We start from the raw sequence: 16,439 nt of genomic DNA on the forward strand, positions 1-16,439 counted from the left end.
CGGCTCATCCTTTTTTGATTTGTTTTCATGGCTCATGTCTGGTCCATGGTGGACTTTACTGTTAAAGCTCATGACACCTATTCTGATTGTTTTGGTTCTGTTCTGTCTTTTTACGGGTTGCATTATTCCTTGCCTACGAAGTATGTTGTTTAAAACAATTAACACAACTGTTGTCAGCTATCAGCTAGCAAGGGCATCCTATGAGACAAATGGAGAGGACTTGTTTTGAGATTCTGACGATTTTCTGTGCAATGATGATGTTCTGTAATCAATGAACAGATTAATTCATTTGCTGAATGATTCCTACACCAAAAATGTGAAAACAAGTGGTGTTTGTGATGAATGAAAATTGCATTTGGTTTTCTACTGTTTCGTTTATGATTTTTTTAATGTGTTCTTTTTCATTTTAAGATGTTGAGTGACTTTTGTGTAAGAATGTTAAACAGGGGGGAAATGTTAGAGTTATTATGTTTGTTATCATTCTTACATTTATAACTTTATGTTACTAGTTTTTATTTAGAGGTTTAGTGTTCAAACTTGTTGAAACTTGGGAGACAAAATTAAATCTTCCTTAATCAAGCATGTTTGTACAGATGGTGACTTAGATCTTCCTGGGAAAGTCCTGAGCTGTAAAACCTAGTATGTGTTAATTTAGTTTCTGTGTCTCCCCTCTKTCTGTCTGAATTCACATCCTACTGTAAAGATAGGATGTGTGTTTCACCCCCTCCATTCCTGTTCACACCTTTCTCTCCCCTGCTAATAAAAGAGACAAACAAACTGAAGGTTTTCAGAACGCTCTATGAACAGCTCGGAGGAGCAATTGATAGAGTCTTCTCCTTTGCAAAGTTTGTCATAAAATTCATATACGTTGTCTGTGGTTCTTTTATGTAGGTTCTAGGAAAATACCTATCAGCGTTAACAGAGAGCAAAGGTTCCATATAAAATGGCCATAACCCACGGCCATTTCGTACAAGAATGAATTTGATTCACAGTTCATTCTTGTAATTCACAGCCACCTGAGGTGAACTAAGTCCACCATGACTTGGTTCAAACACACAGCGCTCTCCCTCTGAGCTCAGCCAGAATTGTTTTGCAGAAGTTTGATGCTCTAATGAGCCTCGACACTGTGCAGACCACCAATTCAGCAAGTTCTGGGTGGTGTGTAACTAATAAAGAGAAAAGAAGGGAACGGTGTGTGTCTCCTTATGTGTGTTTTCTGCATGGTGATTTTAATGTCGGTATCATTCTCACATTCCGGTGTATAACCCTCATGACTCTTGTCATTTAATAAAAAATTTTCTGATTTGTATAAAAGTCACCATCATAATATATCTTAAAGGGGCAGTATTATGTGTTTTCCAGAAACATAGCCCCATTTTACAGTACAATCAAGTAACTATGTTACTTTCAGTTCACATGCTATTTATATCCAATATGGCTTAAAAGAAATTTTACTTTATAATTTAACAGCTAGAAATTGGGCCTCTGTCTCTTTAAAAATTCCTTCTTTTTCTGAAACTTTGTCTTCAGGAAGTCATCACAACATGGCTCTCCTATTAACCCTTAAACGGCAGTTTTACCAGCGTTGCACTAAGAAGTAGCGCCAATAATGAGCTCAGGAAATGTGGAGTTCCACCAGGTGTTTGCTAATTGCTGCTGGTTAGTCTGAAGGAGTTGAGTGGGAGAGTCACAGGGAAGGGGGGAGGGCTGCTCTGTGAGGTGGAAGTTTCAAACTGCAGTTCATAGGAGGAGCTACGCCTTGGAAGAGGCACTCGGTCCACCCAGGAGTTTTGCACAGCTGAATGGTTGCCATGGAGATTAAAAGTTTTCTCAAACATGCATGACCACAAGTTTGTTTTAGATGAGGAAATGATAATATAACAATGTACAGCTCAGAAAAGTCCATTTTACATGATGCTGCCCATTAGAAGATTTAAAACGCACACACACCCATGCACACGCAACACACACACACACACACGCACACACGCACACACACACACAGATACAGTGGTACGTAGCAAAGAGCAGGCTTCATGTTGCTGTTCAGTTTGTAGATGGGTTAACACATGCAGCTAGTTACCTGCATCCTGCTGTTGATAGCCAGCTGAGAAGCCAGAGGGTGCCATTGACTGAAGTACACAGGGCTGCCTTCACTTCAGAGCCTGAGTTTGAAATGAATGGATTACAAACCTTTCGTTCACTAAAATATGTTCATCCCTTAATGAAGAAAACACTTGCAATGTGTTATATTGTACCCAGTGAGATTCTCTCAAGAAACATTTACATGTAATGCAAAATCTACACTGTAAAAAAATCCATAAAACCTTAGCATTTACAGTAAAAAAAAATTTAAATACCAATAGTTACAAACTGTAGCATCCAAAGTATAATATTACTATAGAAAATACATGAATTTACCATATCTCAAAAAATATTAATTTAACATATTTTTTTACATTATCTTAGAAGTTGCAAAATTAATAGAAAAATACTATAATATTTTTCTGCAGAATATTATTCTATAATAGTATTATTGACCCTAAATTAATTTAGGGTTAACTAATAACCCTAAATAATCCTTCGAAGGGAAGGTCCTTGAAATAAAGTTTCCACTTTTTCTGCACAACACATTTCTGCATCTCAAATTTCTGTGAAATTTATCTACATGTAGCTTGCTAATTTTTCCTGTCGAAACAACTGCCACGCCTAAGTATTCAAATAATTAGCAGATATTTAATACATATATATTTAGGTGCTTCAAATATTATTTCAGATCTACTTTAGACTTTATATGCTTTGAGTTATTGTTAATGGTAGAAGCAGCTTCTTCAAGTTTGCTTCACTCATTCATTTGAATTACTTTGAGTGTGAAATGTTCATTAAAGTTAAAACTGTGAAGCTTTTATTTCAGTGCTTTAGTCATACTTGGAAGTAAACTAAAAGCTTGGCATCAGTGCTAATATTTAACACTTTCCTTAAACCTCTTGACTGTCATGTAGGTCACTGAGTCCATGAGGACACTGGCGTCCTCAGGACAGTTAAGGGGTTTTAAGATAAGGAAACTTAAATATCTCACTGTTTTACATTTTTCTCAGTTGCTTTGGTGCATTTAACAGAACAGAATTTAAAATATCGAAACTACTTGTTCAATCTTCAAATCACTGTGTCACTTCTGCACATCATAAAAGCAGTTTCTCATTTCTTTGAACAAGTTGCAAATGCTTTTGTACATGCTGTGCACTTCTGATATTTTCCGCATTTTCAATTGCTTTTATCAGGTTGATCAAAATGAGACTTTTTTTCTAAACCTGTCATGAATTGGTAAATTGCTCCGAAGTGAATCCTGAGTTTCTCCAACAGGTAAATGTGTGAAGCATTAGCTCAACCAATGATCAACCAGTTTTCAAAATTAGGTTGAAGGTGCATATGTATGGTGTGTATGGTGGTACAACACCATGTTACAGTGTTACAGGACAAGGATTTGGATAGTCAACACCCAGAGAGAGGAGGAGAAAGAGGAGTGAGGTTATGAAGGTAAAACAGAAGAAGAGTCAAAAAGAGGCTGAGATCTTGTGCCTGTTTCCATCAAACAGAATGAAGATTGATGCTCCAAGAAGGAGCTTTGTGTAAATGCATGAGGAAGCATGCAGGTGTGTGTGTGAATATTTGATTGTATTTGTTTGACAACTCTGGTCATTTGTTCATGTTTTTGCTTGTTTTCAGCCTTTCGATCAGTTAGGTTTCTTTGAAAAATGCAAAACGGTAATAGCTCAAATGTGGACTCACTGATATTTGGATATATATTTGACATTTACATTGTAAATGTAAACATTTACAATGTAAATGTTTTTATTGTTATTATTGGTCATGTTGCTTTTCATGTCTCCCTATTTCATGTAATTGGTGGAGATGTAATGCATTCTGTATTTAGAGTGTTAACATTTTATTTAAAAATAAATAACATCTTTGCACTCCAGTGGGGTGATATTTTCTGTCTGAGCTGCAATATCTAACATTTCTATTATTATTATTATTATTATTATTATTATTATTATTATTATTATTATTATTATTATTATTATTATTATTAATAATAATGTATTTCACTTTGTTAAAACACAATAAAATAATACAACATACTATACTTATTTTTTTATTTTGTGTAAAGACAAGATTTGGAACATTGTTGAGTAAAACAATAAAAAACATAATGAGAATATTTTTTTCATTATATTTTTCTAAACAATGTTCCAAATCTTGTCTAAATGTACTAAATTTGAAGTGATTCCACACTTCTCAAAAGTGGAGTAAAGTTTTATGCAGCGTCAATAATAACAAAAAATAAATAAAAAGAGTAAAACCAACAAACTACTATAGTTACAAATATATTGTATTTCATGACTATTTTTAATTATCACTGGTCTCCAAAAACATTTAAAAAACAAAACAAAACAAAAAAACATTAAACTGTGGATAATTTGGGAAATAGTGCCCCCTTCAGGTAAGGAATGCTATGCGGTTACAGTCCTTCTAAATATGATATGGGACTGAATGTTTGCCGGCTGGCTGAGCGTCGCCAGTGACTGACCGCTCGGTGAGCTGCACCACAGAGCCGAGAAGACAAAGCAGAGCACATGACAATAGAAACAAAGGGAGGTATGCCATTTCTTATCATCTTCAAAATCTAAATACTTAATCTGAATATTTTTCTATTTATAGGACCCCAGTCATCCAGGACATGGCAGAACCAAAACGTTTCAAAATAAAGCAACTTCAGTTATAATTTAAATGAAGCATAACTTGTATTGAGAGACACTATGCATAATTTTATTAAGCAGGGTTACTCATTAAAACGTTTTATTTAGAGCCTAACATTTTTTACCGGTGTTGTAGCAGAGTAACACATGTACAGCAACATTTACATTTTAGTTTGACTTCTATTTTATGAGGAAACAAGACCTATGCTTGATGTGCATTGCCACTTACAGTCATTATTGGTCCTGAAGACTGAACACATTAAAAATCTTTTATATAAGAAACATGGGACTCATAAGGGACATCATTGTAATAATTAATATGACTACTAATGTGACTATTAAATAAATTTTAGCCATGGATTAATTGCGATAATTACCAATTATTCAGTATACTCTATGCAGTGCTGATATGGCTCTTCTAACCATTTCCGCCCCTCCCCCTCGAGCTACTACTGCTTACTTGTTACCCCTGAAAATTGCTCTGAAGAAATCCCCCTGTTTATTCCCTAGTTGGGATCCCATATCATTATGGGTAACGACATTGGATCTCAACTAGGGTTACCAACCATCCCTTGAAAAATTGAATCATCCCATTTAGAATCAAGTGTCCTGAAAAGGAATGCACTTTGTCCCGTATTATTGTGACAATCCAAAATATTCTGTCAGTGTCAATAGAGTTAATAAAAGATGGGGGGCTTTATATGAAATGTTACGGTAAATTAATTAGCAGCCTGTGGATAATGAGCTGACAGACGTCTTACAAACCCCAATGACTCCACAGAATGTGGTTCATCTCATTGGTCCAGCTACTGCAGCTTACAACAAACACAGAATTCACAGGATTTGACCAGAAGACATCATGGACATGATGTCTGTAAAGCACACACTCATCTTCTACCAGTAACCTGACTGCTGGAAGGTCACTGCTCCCAGCAGCCTGTATTTTCTGCGGAACAGGTGTGGCTGGAAAAAGTGCATGACAAAGACTGCAAAGTGCACTATACTGTCTGGACAGTTTGATGTGATATATTAATAAGGTCATTTCAAAAGGTTAGCAAAAACATAGTTAAAATACAATGCAAAATTATATCTATATGTTTTTCCCACTTTTTTAGTAAGTAAGTAAAGTTTATTTATAAAATCGTAAAGCACAATAGAAGTACAATAGAAATCAATCTTAAAACCATACAAAACATAAAACCAACATTAAGAAACCTGGGAAAATAAAAATGTTTTTAGTTACTTTTTAAAAACCTCCACAGACTCAGCAAAACGGAGCTGCAAGGGTAAACTGTTCCAAAGTTTACCACTGTACATGACCTACATGGTACCAGTAACCCATCATAAAACCTTGATCCCCTTTTGGCAGGTTAAACATGTATATGGATGAGCTTTAAGGTGAATGTGAGACATCCTGCTTGTTGAATCCTTTGTCCTCAGCATCCAATCTTCCTCTGAGATTGAGGAAATATTTTTTTTAATAAGAGGATTGATGTTGGAAACATTTATTCCCCTGAATTAACTAGAAATGAACACATCGTTTCTCTAAATTATGACATGTCCTGCTTAGTGCTGAAGCTATTAATCAGGTTAATAGTGATGAATCAATTATTGAAATAATCATCAACTAATTTAGCAATGAATTAATTTGTTTTCCAAGCATATTTTTATCACTCAAAAACATGCATGCAATTAAATTCCGGTTAATTTCAAAGCAAGAAAGAAAAGAAATGCCCTTGGGATGAAGGTAATGGGATCAGCCAGAGCTACCATGAGGTGTCCCTTATTTATTTTTCAAGGAGTTGGCAACCCTAATCCCAACTCTGATATGCGTGTACCTTTCTGATGTAGAAATATCTGCCATAGTTTCATTGTAAATGTTTGCACTTAATTTTTTTAAAGAGGGCAAAAGAAACTCAGAACTCTGGAAAGTGTGGCATTTCTGAAATTGTTAATGTTTAGGAACCCTCCATACAATTTATGAATGATGTAATATCCTCCACTGAGTCTCACTTTGCTCTTCATGTACTGCAAACAAACAGTTGTCATCAGTTGTGCTACAGAATGTTAATCTGGTTCCCCAACTGGTGTTTTTTATTAGTTACTGAGATCCAGTTGAGCTCAGTGTCTTGACTCAAATGTGAACACATAAGAAAGAGTGATAATTTTATTTTCTTTAAAAGAGGTAATTCCACAGAGCTAGGCAAAAGAGCAAGCATCAACCATTCATTAGTGCCTTCATGTGGGGCTGATGACAACAGTGCTGTAACCTTTGTGAGCTGAATATTGGGCACTTAAAGTTAGGGGTTGGTGTGGGTGGCTAAGGGTCCTGGATGACTTCTGGCTGCTGATGCTGTTGTAAATAGCTATACAATCTTAATAACAGCCACTGTTGGTGCAATTAAGAAGCAACCTCAGAGAGGGAGGAAAAAAAGAAGGGAGAAAGAATGGAAGGAAATAAGAAAGGAAAGGAGAGACCTTTGAAAGCAAAAATAGACCTTAAGAAGGTAGAAGGCGGAGAAAGAGAGAGGTCAGCAATGACAAGAAAAGAGGTAGAGAAAAAGTGAGGAAGAGACAGACCTTTTATGTGTGTGCAGATTAATTAGAATCCTTCTGGACTGCCATTACAGCTCATTAAATGGAACCAAGGCCATACAGGCATCAAGCAAAGAGCTGGGACCGAGCCTGGTTCCACCCCCAACAATGACTCTGGATGTGAGTGTGAATGAATTTATACATTTGCAAAAGGGTGTGAACAGCAGTTTTAAAATTTATTAACACAGATGGCATTAAATATGACAGGTAGAAAGGGACATTCACATAACTGTCAAAACAAAAATGTTTCCTTCTCTCAAATAACAAAAAGGAAGTGTTTGTATGTCTTTGTGTGCCTGCTTGGATTGCTATGTAAATGAAGCATTATGTTAATGATATTTCCCCTCCACAGGCCCCGTTAGTCTCCACAGGCCCTGTTAGCATAAATGATGCTAGCTGGCTGAGACTCACCCATTGCCACTGAAGGGATGAATTAGGCCTCTGAATCCCTCATCGTATTCTTGTTCATTTTCAATAAGGATTGGACTGGGCTTCCACTTGTATTATAATGAGAGGGTTTATGGGTGCTTATTAGTGGGGACCCATGGTGGCACTAAATAATATGCAGTTGTTATTAGAATCAAACACAGAACAAGCTTTGACAAATACACTAATGATCTGGAATTCTTTTGATTTTAAATAAAGTTTGGCTTTCATTAAATAACAATTTTATTGTTAATCATTCAAAGGTCAAGAAAATCTATTGTCATTGATTCCTGCAGTTTATTGATATTCATCAAATGTAACCCACCTTGTCAAAAGCTGACTGTGTTAAGCCTCCAAAACCGATTCAATTCACAAGAGACAGCAACAGCACACCTCATCCAAGGCCATGGCCTCATGAAGACATCTTCAAGTATTAATTCTATACTTTATTTTCATGCATTCCCAGGTGGGAGAATTATATGTATATTATACTTACCTTTTTTGATGCCCTTTGTTGATTATTTGGCTGAGGGAACAGAGCAGTGGGTTAGACAGGCTTCTTGGAATATGTCACATTTGGAGATGTGGACTTGAACAATTGGTTGAAATTGGAGTTTTCAATCAAGGCTTTGTTCATAACCTTAGTGTTCATAACCTTGTACAGTTTTAGGCATTCCAAGATATACGTGTTTGTTAATGAGGCATAAGCTTTCTTTAACAAAAATTGATTATCAATTATCTTCTGGTGTGTTTTTTGGCACATTTGGTTTTTTTTTTTGGTTTTTTTTACCAATTCCTTTTTTCACCTCTGTCATGTGTTGATCCATGTGTCTGCTTATTTTATGATGCATGTCTGGATCTTCTATTTTGTGGAGAGACAAGTTCTTGATTCATAGTTGGACAGGATTGTTCTAGGTGTGAATCATGTCCAGTGTCAAATTTTGCTATCCAATTCTTTGTACAAGAATTGGATAGCAATTCTTGTACAATTCTTTTGGATATCTGTAATTGTGATATTCACCAAGCTCTGTTCAGGCTTTAGTTCCTACTTAGTTCTTAGGTCTTAGGATCTAAGATTAGTTCTTAGATTGATTTCTTCACTTCTTTCTTCCATTTAGCTTTCCAGTATTGTTCAGTCTTGAGCTTTGGTGGATTGGCTTGTGTGTTAGTTCCTTCCCATTTATTCGGCTGGCTTGCTGCATCTCTTTTATGTGTATCTTTAGTTAGGCTGAAAATTAGTTAATCTTGTGTCATATGGACCCTATCTCTGGGGGTGTTGATGTCAATGACCTTGTCTCCTTGCTCCCCTTTGCCATATCATTAATGTGTTGTATCTCTTGGGTCTCAAGTTACGAAAGGTACAAGCAACTGCTGTTTTTGGATATTAGAACATTGAGCTACTACATGTTTCTGTGTTAGTTTAGGCTGTGGGTATCACAGCATCCATGTTTCACACAATGTTTTTAGGTAGCCCCACTGCCTAGGGTTATTGCAGTAGTAGTATTCCAACAGTGCTTTGTCCTCTTCCTGTGTTCATTGCTGTTGTGTTTCAGTAAACTTTTCTTGTCACAGTACTCTGGTTCTTCCACACTGAATGCAGGAGGAGGAACAAGGAGAACACGGAACAGAACGAGGAAGTGACAGGAGTGGACAAAAGGATTTAGCGAGTAGTGACTGAAAATGAGAAGCTTAAATACTGTAGAGCAGTGATCCCAAACCCCCGGGCCACGGACCAATTGGTACCGGGCCATGCAAGAAATAATTAAATATTTCCGTTTTATGTATTATTTGAGTCTGGAGGATCTTTTATTTTGAAAATCCTTTAACCGGATTCTCTCGGTTACTTGTGCACCATGTAACAGTCATTATGCTGTTTGGTTCCTAGAGATGAGTAGGTATCGCCTCAAGGGGGCGCCTATTTCCTTTGTTGTTGCACTATTGTACAGAAGAAGAACTAGTCTTCCATTTTGTTGTAGAAGAGAACATAGGTGATGATGAGGTGCAGAGCGGTAAACTAACATTACTTTTCTCATGTATGGAAATATAATGCTTAGTACCGTGGAGATCTGGCTGTATGTGGACGAAGTTAAATAAATTGAAAGCGTGGAATACTTCAAAAGTGCGTCCTGCTGTTTTGGGTTAGAGTGGCTAACCACCGCTGCTAACTCCTTCTCCAACCTCTCGCCGCACCGTCACAATTGGCGCCCGAACAGGGACATCACCCACAAACAAACGCAACAGAGCATGTGAACAGGACACTTAAAACAGCTATCCGTGCCTATGTGAGTGACAAACACACCGCATGGGACAGGTTTCTACCACAAATCTGTTTTGCACTTCGCACAGCTCCGCATGACAGCACAGGTCTTAGTCCATCCATGATGTTGTATGGTCGTGAGCTGGACACGCCTCTCGATCTAATCACTCAACCAAGCTGTGATGGAGTGGATGACCCAGACATGCAGTATCCAGAGACTCTGAGAGCCACCCTCAGGGATGCTCATCACCACGCCAGGGCTGCGCTGGATCTCAGCCACAAAAGACTGAAACACTACTATGACTTGAGACGCCGCCATTCTGCCTTTGGGATTGGTGATCTGGTTCGGGTGAAGTCTCACCCAAGGTCAGATGCTTTGGCTAATTTTACGGCTAAACTGGCACCGCTGTTCAAAGGACCCTACCGTGTCAGTCAGAAACTTAGCGATGTGAACTACAAACTGGTTGATGTTGAAACGGGAGCCGATGCGGGAGTTTTCCATGTTGTGAACATGCAGCCTTTCCATACTTGGGACTTGTGGACGAAGTTAAATAAATTGAAAGCGTGGAAAACTTCAAAAGTGCGTCCTGCTGTCTCCAACCTCTCGCCGCACCGTCACAACCAACACTGAGCCACAAGCAGCAAAATGAGTAAGAAACAGATCAGATGTCTTTGGAAAGTTTCTTTGCCAAGAGGAAAAGGCCCAGAGAAGAGACAGGAGAATGGATTTATCCCGGACTGGTAGGTGAGTCCCACATTACAAGCCGCTCTGTGTAACATGCGGCGACTGGCTGCTAATGAGGCAATGAAGCTTCAAACTGCTTCACCACGTAGAGACCAAGCAGGCTGTGGATATAAGCAACACTTCGGGTGTCATTGTCTCTCGTCACTCCCAGATGGGACCGTCTTGTTGCAGAGAAACAAGCTCAGGGCTCCAGTTAGTCATTATCGTGAGTTAAAATTTTCACAAAAGTAAAATGTTCGTTTTTGTGGCTGCGGTCGACAGGAAATGAGTAGAACTTGTGAGTCTGAAGTCTGGTTTAGATGCAAGATTTAAGAATTGTCGGCCAATTCTCCAAACCTCTGTGACCACAGAGCTGATAAAAGAACAACAGGTTCGATCGGTTCGTGTTCAGCCACAAGGCAGGAGCAACACACCACATGAACCGATTCCAGTCACAAACATCCCGATTCCAGAGGATAATCCAGCAAAATTTCCATGTCTTGACCGGTCCGCGGTAATAAAAAGGTTGGTGACCACTGCTGTAGAGGTTAAATGCTGAACAAAAGTCCTGGGCTGATGAGTTCACTGATTACAGGTACCAGATTACAAGTACAGGAGGCAGACTGAGGAGAGGAAGAGAGAAGGTGGCACAGAGGATGAGGGAGAGTACAATAAAAAAACAGCCAGACTAAAGAAACCTAATATAACTAAAGTAATAAAGAATAACTGTAAACCAGAAATAAAGATAACTAGAAGCACTAAGAAGAATGAGCCAAAAAAAAAAAAACCCGGAGTAAGACAGATGTAATCAAAATAAGAAACTAACACAAAATAATAATGAAATCAAATTAAACAACAAAACAGCCTAGCAACCTGGGCAGGGCCGGCAAAAGCCTCCATGGGGCCCTAAGCGAAATTTGGTTTTGGCGCCCTCTAGTTTGGCTAACAATGTGAACTGGCTGCAACCATTAGATAAAAACTTATTGCATCTCTGGCAGTACTGTTTACATTATATGCATGTATAATAGGATACATTTATTGCCCAACTGACCAGTTGATTTCTGGGCGCCGATTTCCTTAATTTTGGGGGATCGTGATTGGCCGATACTTACATGTGAAGCTGATCTTATCCCCTAATCTTGTCTACATCAGCAAAGGTTTATAAATCAGCCTCTGTCCTCTTCTGCTCTGCAGTGAGAGGTTTGACTGACAGACCAATCAGGTCAGGTCTGAACGTTTACAGGTAACAATATTCACCACACTGTTGCCAACAGTGACTTTCTTGCTATATTTAGCAAAATTTCAGACAAAAATATTTATATCAGCCAAAATCAAAATCAGCAGGTCAGGCTTTTTAAAGATCGGTAACCAGGGATCGGCTAGAAAACTGCAATCGGTGCAGCCCTATACACATATTCATGACATTCTGTGATTAAATAAATTTCTCTTAAGCGTTACTCCAATAGCTAAAAATGTCATTGATACCAGGTGAGTCTTTCTCCTCTGAGAATGTGGACCGGTACCGGTACCGGACTGATTCTGAGCCTTCAAATGATTTTAACAGAAGTTTCACATAACTTAGAAGTTGATGTAAAATAATGTTTGTTTTAGCCACAAAATGATTATAACCAGCAGCAAACGACAAATTCCCAACTCCAGCATAGAGCAGCGGATTGATGTAGCAGCTGTGTAGCCTGACGAAAAAACATTTTACTAGACAATGTCAAACATTGAGAAATTTTAATTATTGTTATTAAACGTTATCAAACTCGGCGTTTTGAAGCCAAAAATACCTCAGAAATATACAGAGCCAACCATGAGAATCGACTCATTTAAAGTTTAAACTCAGTTTCACACAAAGACCTTGTATACATATTTGGCTGTTGAACTGGACCGTTCCATGTTTCTGTCAAGCTAATTTCCTATTAGCACATTAGAGACATTAAAACAAACCTTTATCTTGGCTTTTATCTATTCTTCCTCTTTCTTTTCTCCCTCCCGGAAGGATAAGTCCTTTTTTTGAGACATTGTTTTGATAACTTAACTTCTGACCGGAGCTTTGGTATGGAATGACCAAAACTGACATAATAATAAATAAAAGCATAAATATATATTTAGCTTTTCCTTGTCCTTACACATGAGTTTCCGTCAAGAAATGTATATATTTTCTTTTTCATTTCCCCTAAACGTGTTTTTGTCAAGAAAAGTCAATATTTTGTTTTGTCTTTTCCTTATACAAGCCCTCGTTCTTTTGTCATTGCCTAATCTCCTGTTTTTACTTTTCCATGTGCATCATTATGTTAATGAGGAGAGCTGCTTTCTATGTCCTGCTCTTCTCCTATTGGCCAAAAGAGCTTTGGAACCAACGTCACTGCGTCAGACGTGTGGCGTTTACGCTCGGTGCCATCTTTACAGGCCACAGACCAAAACAAACTTTATCCCAGTGGTTTTATTGTGTTACCGACTACAGTGAAGTTAGTTTCAAGTTGGATATTTCAATATCCGCCGAGCAAGCAACGTTTAGCTCAAGGTTGATCCCATTTATGAAGGCTAATTTCGGCCAGCCGTTCTCCAGCTGCCTCCTCAAGCGCTCAAGGTTCACTTACGAACTGTCAACAAATCTCCAAACCAAACAATCCTGTCAAACAAATGTCAATAAATGCCTTGCCTTGTGACCAACTGGCAAAAAAGTGGTAGTTCATGCTTTTACAAGACACACTACCCTCTATTAAAATGTCAAGTCATATTCAATATTTTAAATAATTTTAATATTAAATATGTTTTCTTCAATGGTTTCCATATTATGTGCCACATTGACTAGAAATCAGTGTGTAATTGTTGTACTAAACTATATATGAGGCACATACATTTTTATTCCATTTTAACCACATTTTTATTTTTGTTACCTATTTTTCTTAGTTGAAATTTAGTATTTCTCTTCAATAGCTTCTAGGTCAAGTATGCCCCATTCTCCAGGCCTCCCACATACCGTGTTTCCCCGATAGTAAGACGTATTGGGGGTTTCAGGGGGGTCGGATAATATAAGCCCTTTCGGGAAAACACGGGGGTATTGCCGCCTCCCTCCCATCTAGCTGCGCGCCGTTCCCCTCTCCATACGTCACCGCGCCGTCCCCTGCACTTGTCACTGCCGCCTCCTGCTTAAAATACAGTAATACACACAGGAGACTGTGATACGGAACCACAAGCAGTGCTTATACCCTATGCTATATTTTTGCCCCTAGACATGAGCGCTTCCGGTTCCAGTGGTAAAAGGAAGAGTTACATTCAACAATTTTTTTCCAATATAAGACATACCCCGAAAGTAAGACATAGTGGGGCTTTTGGGGATAAAAAGAAAGTAAGACACTGTCTTACTAATGTGTAAGAACCGGTGAAGCTGTTTGGCATTTCCTCTTCCTCCTCCAGCCGACTTGCAGGTCCTGTCCTCTCGCCCTCGGTGGATTTTCCCAGCATGCCTTTGGCTCTCAGCTTCTCTTCCTCCCAGATGCCGAGCCGGGAGGAAGAGGAGGAGTTTGGACCCAAGCTGCCGCCTCCTTCAGCAGCTGACGGTGAGAAATCCTTTAATCTCCATGGCAACCATTCAGCTGCAAAACGCCTGACCTAGCCCCGCCTCCGAGGCGAGGCTCCTCCAGACTAGCCAGCAGCAATTAGCAAACAGCTGCTGCTCAGAGCAACGCTGGTAAAAACGTTAAAGGGTTAACAGAGGAGCCATGTTGGGACGACTTCCTGGAGGTGGAGCTTCAGGAAGAGCAGGAGCTTCTTAAAGAGACAGAGGCCCAATTTCAAGATGTTAAAACAGGAAGTAATATTTGATATATAAAGAACTTTTATAAGTGACAGTAAAATAGTTGTTCAAAGACAGAACTATGTGCTGGGAAACAGAACACTGCCCCTTTAAAACGTCTTGCCTGTTGTTCTCCTGTTCAGCCACAGGAGGCGCCATCGCCGCCTACCAGAGGAGCAGCAGGAGGAGCAAAGAGAAGAAGCAGAAGAAGAAGCAGCAGAAACACAGGAAGGAGAAGAAGGTAGAGGRWGATGAAGGACRGAGGGTGTCGGCTCCYGYTGGCCCCGCCTCAACTTCTCTCTCTGTTTCTGCAGAAGAAGAARCACAGGAAGCACAAGGCSAAGCAGCAGAAGAAGAGTCGGGAGGAGGAGTCCAGCAGCTCWGAGGACGGCGAAGGCGTTCAGCCGTCCACAGGTGACCTGCTGAGAAGGTCAGAGGTCACAGAGAGCTTCAGRGTTCTGTCGGGTCAGCCCGCCTTGTTCTAACCAGACCTGTCTTTGACCCGGTTCCAGGCTGAAGAGCATCCGGACCCCGAACACCTGGTGACCCGCAGAGCCTCTCTTCTTCTGCTGTCTAATAAACACCTGAATCATCTGAGTGCTGGTGGTGCCTTCATGGTCAGTCGGACTCTGCAGTGTCCTGCTGTGCACTGAGCAAACCTGGTTCTTCTGGGTTCTGGTCCAGAGGAGTCCAGCTGTGATTTGTCAGTTCCTGTCACCTGACCAGGTTGAAGCATTCCCATTGGGTCAGAGATTTCTCTATCAGGCTGAGGAGTTCCAGCTTCCTGGAGGGAAGAAGAGCTGAAGGCTGGAAGAACCTGCAGAAACGAAAAATATAAATATATAAACACATATGTAAAAGTTTAAAATAAAAATATATGACACACATATGGAATACTTTTAAGAATGTATTTTAGATGTAAAATATGTATACATACGTATTATCAGGGGTGAAAGTAGTTTTAAATTCTTGAGGGTACTATGACAAAAACAATATTATATAATGCTTCTTTGTGTCCTTTGGAGTTTCTGTTCTAATTAATTGTTTTCCAAAGTGATAAAAGCTGGTTAGCTCTTGAATTGCTACAAAATAAAGCTGTATTTCTTCAGCCCACTGGCTGCAATGTGACACCTTGAGATGCCATGAGACCTAAATTCTGAGCATCATGGTATGGAGTGCATCCCAGTTTTCCATGTCTGGCATATAACCATTCATTTTAGCTTTTAAACTGGTTCTATTGATCCTGTGTCCAGACAGAGGGATAATCAGTASCCCAGCATCATGACCTGTTTGTTCTGAAGATCCTGCAGCTTCCACTTCTCTTCCTAACATGGCGCCTCCTCACCCTGACTCTCATACTGACAGGAGGAACCACAGAGCTCTGTTAGGTTAAAGCTCATCTTCTGAAGTTGGGATGCTTTTCCTCCAACAGGATCCAGAGGAATCACCTCAAACCAGATGTTGAACTGGATTTTATTTCAATGTCATTTGTAAATGTTAGAGCCTCATTTTCAACAGTGGAGCTATAAAGGTTGAAAAAGGTTATTTTAAGAAAATCTCATCAACATCAATATTTCCACTAAATAAGAGGCAAAAAAATTGTTTGACAAAGGAAAAGCCTCTCAGACTCAGAGTCCGACAGCACCAAACAATTTTTTTATATTAGACAATTAAATTTCACATAATTATCGCAGTAGAAGCCATTTGTTTGTTAAATACTTAATGAAACGTATTTACCGTGTTTGATGTTTGTTGTAAATGACTTATACTCACAAAGAACGAGGTAATTAGTCCAAGTTTGTCGTTTATTGAGTGTTCAAAAACTGCAGCGGCTGTGATGCACCACAACAAAGCTAAAACAACCCGAACAGG

General features: G+C 39.1%; 1 protein-coding gene and 1 long non-coding RNA gene across 2 annotated transcripts in view; both read left to right on the top strand.

Moving 5' to 3' along the window:
• The window catches only part of LOC103482397 (uncharacterized), an 88,626-nt gene extending 73,814 nt beyond the window's left edge, over positions 1-14,812 (top strand). Inside the window, exons 8-9 of the mRNA XM_017301764.1 lie at positions 14,189-14,331; positions 14,711-14,812. Coding sequence (XP_017157253.1) covers positions 14,189-14,331; positions 14,711-14,812 — 245 coding nt within the window. The remainder of the gene's footprint in view (positions 1-14,188; positions 14,332-14,710) is intronic.
• A 74-nt stretch (positions 14,813-14,886) lies between these two features.
• On the top strand, positions 14,887-15,164 carry LOC103482396 (uncharacterized). The gene is made up of 2 exons (XR_536456.2): positions 14,887-14,997; positions 15,080-15,164. It is a non-coding gene; the product is annotated as an uncharacterized LOC103482396 (long non-coding RNA).
• Positions 15,165-16,439: the final 1,275 nt, after the last annotated feature.

The sequence above is a fragment of the Poecilia reticulata genome, linkage group LG20 (genome assembly GCF_000633615.1).
Source record: "Poecilia reticulata strain Guanapo linkage group LG20, Guppy_female_1.0+MT, whole genome shotgun sequence".
Classification (NCBI taxonomy): domain Eukaryota; kingdom Metazoa; phylum Chordata; class Actinopteri; order Cyprinodontiformes; family Poeciliidae; genus Poecilia; species Poecilia reticulata.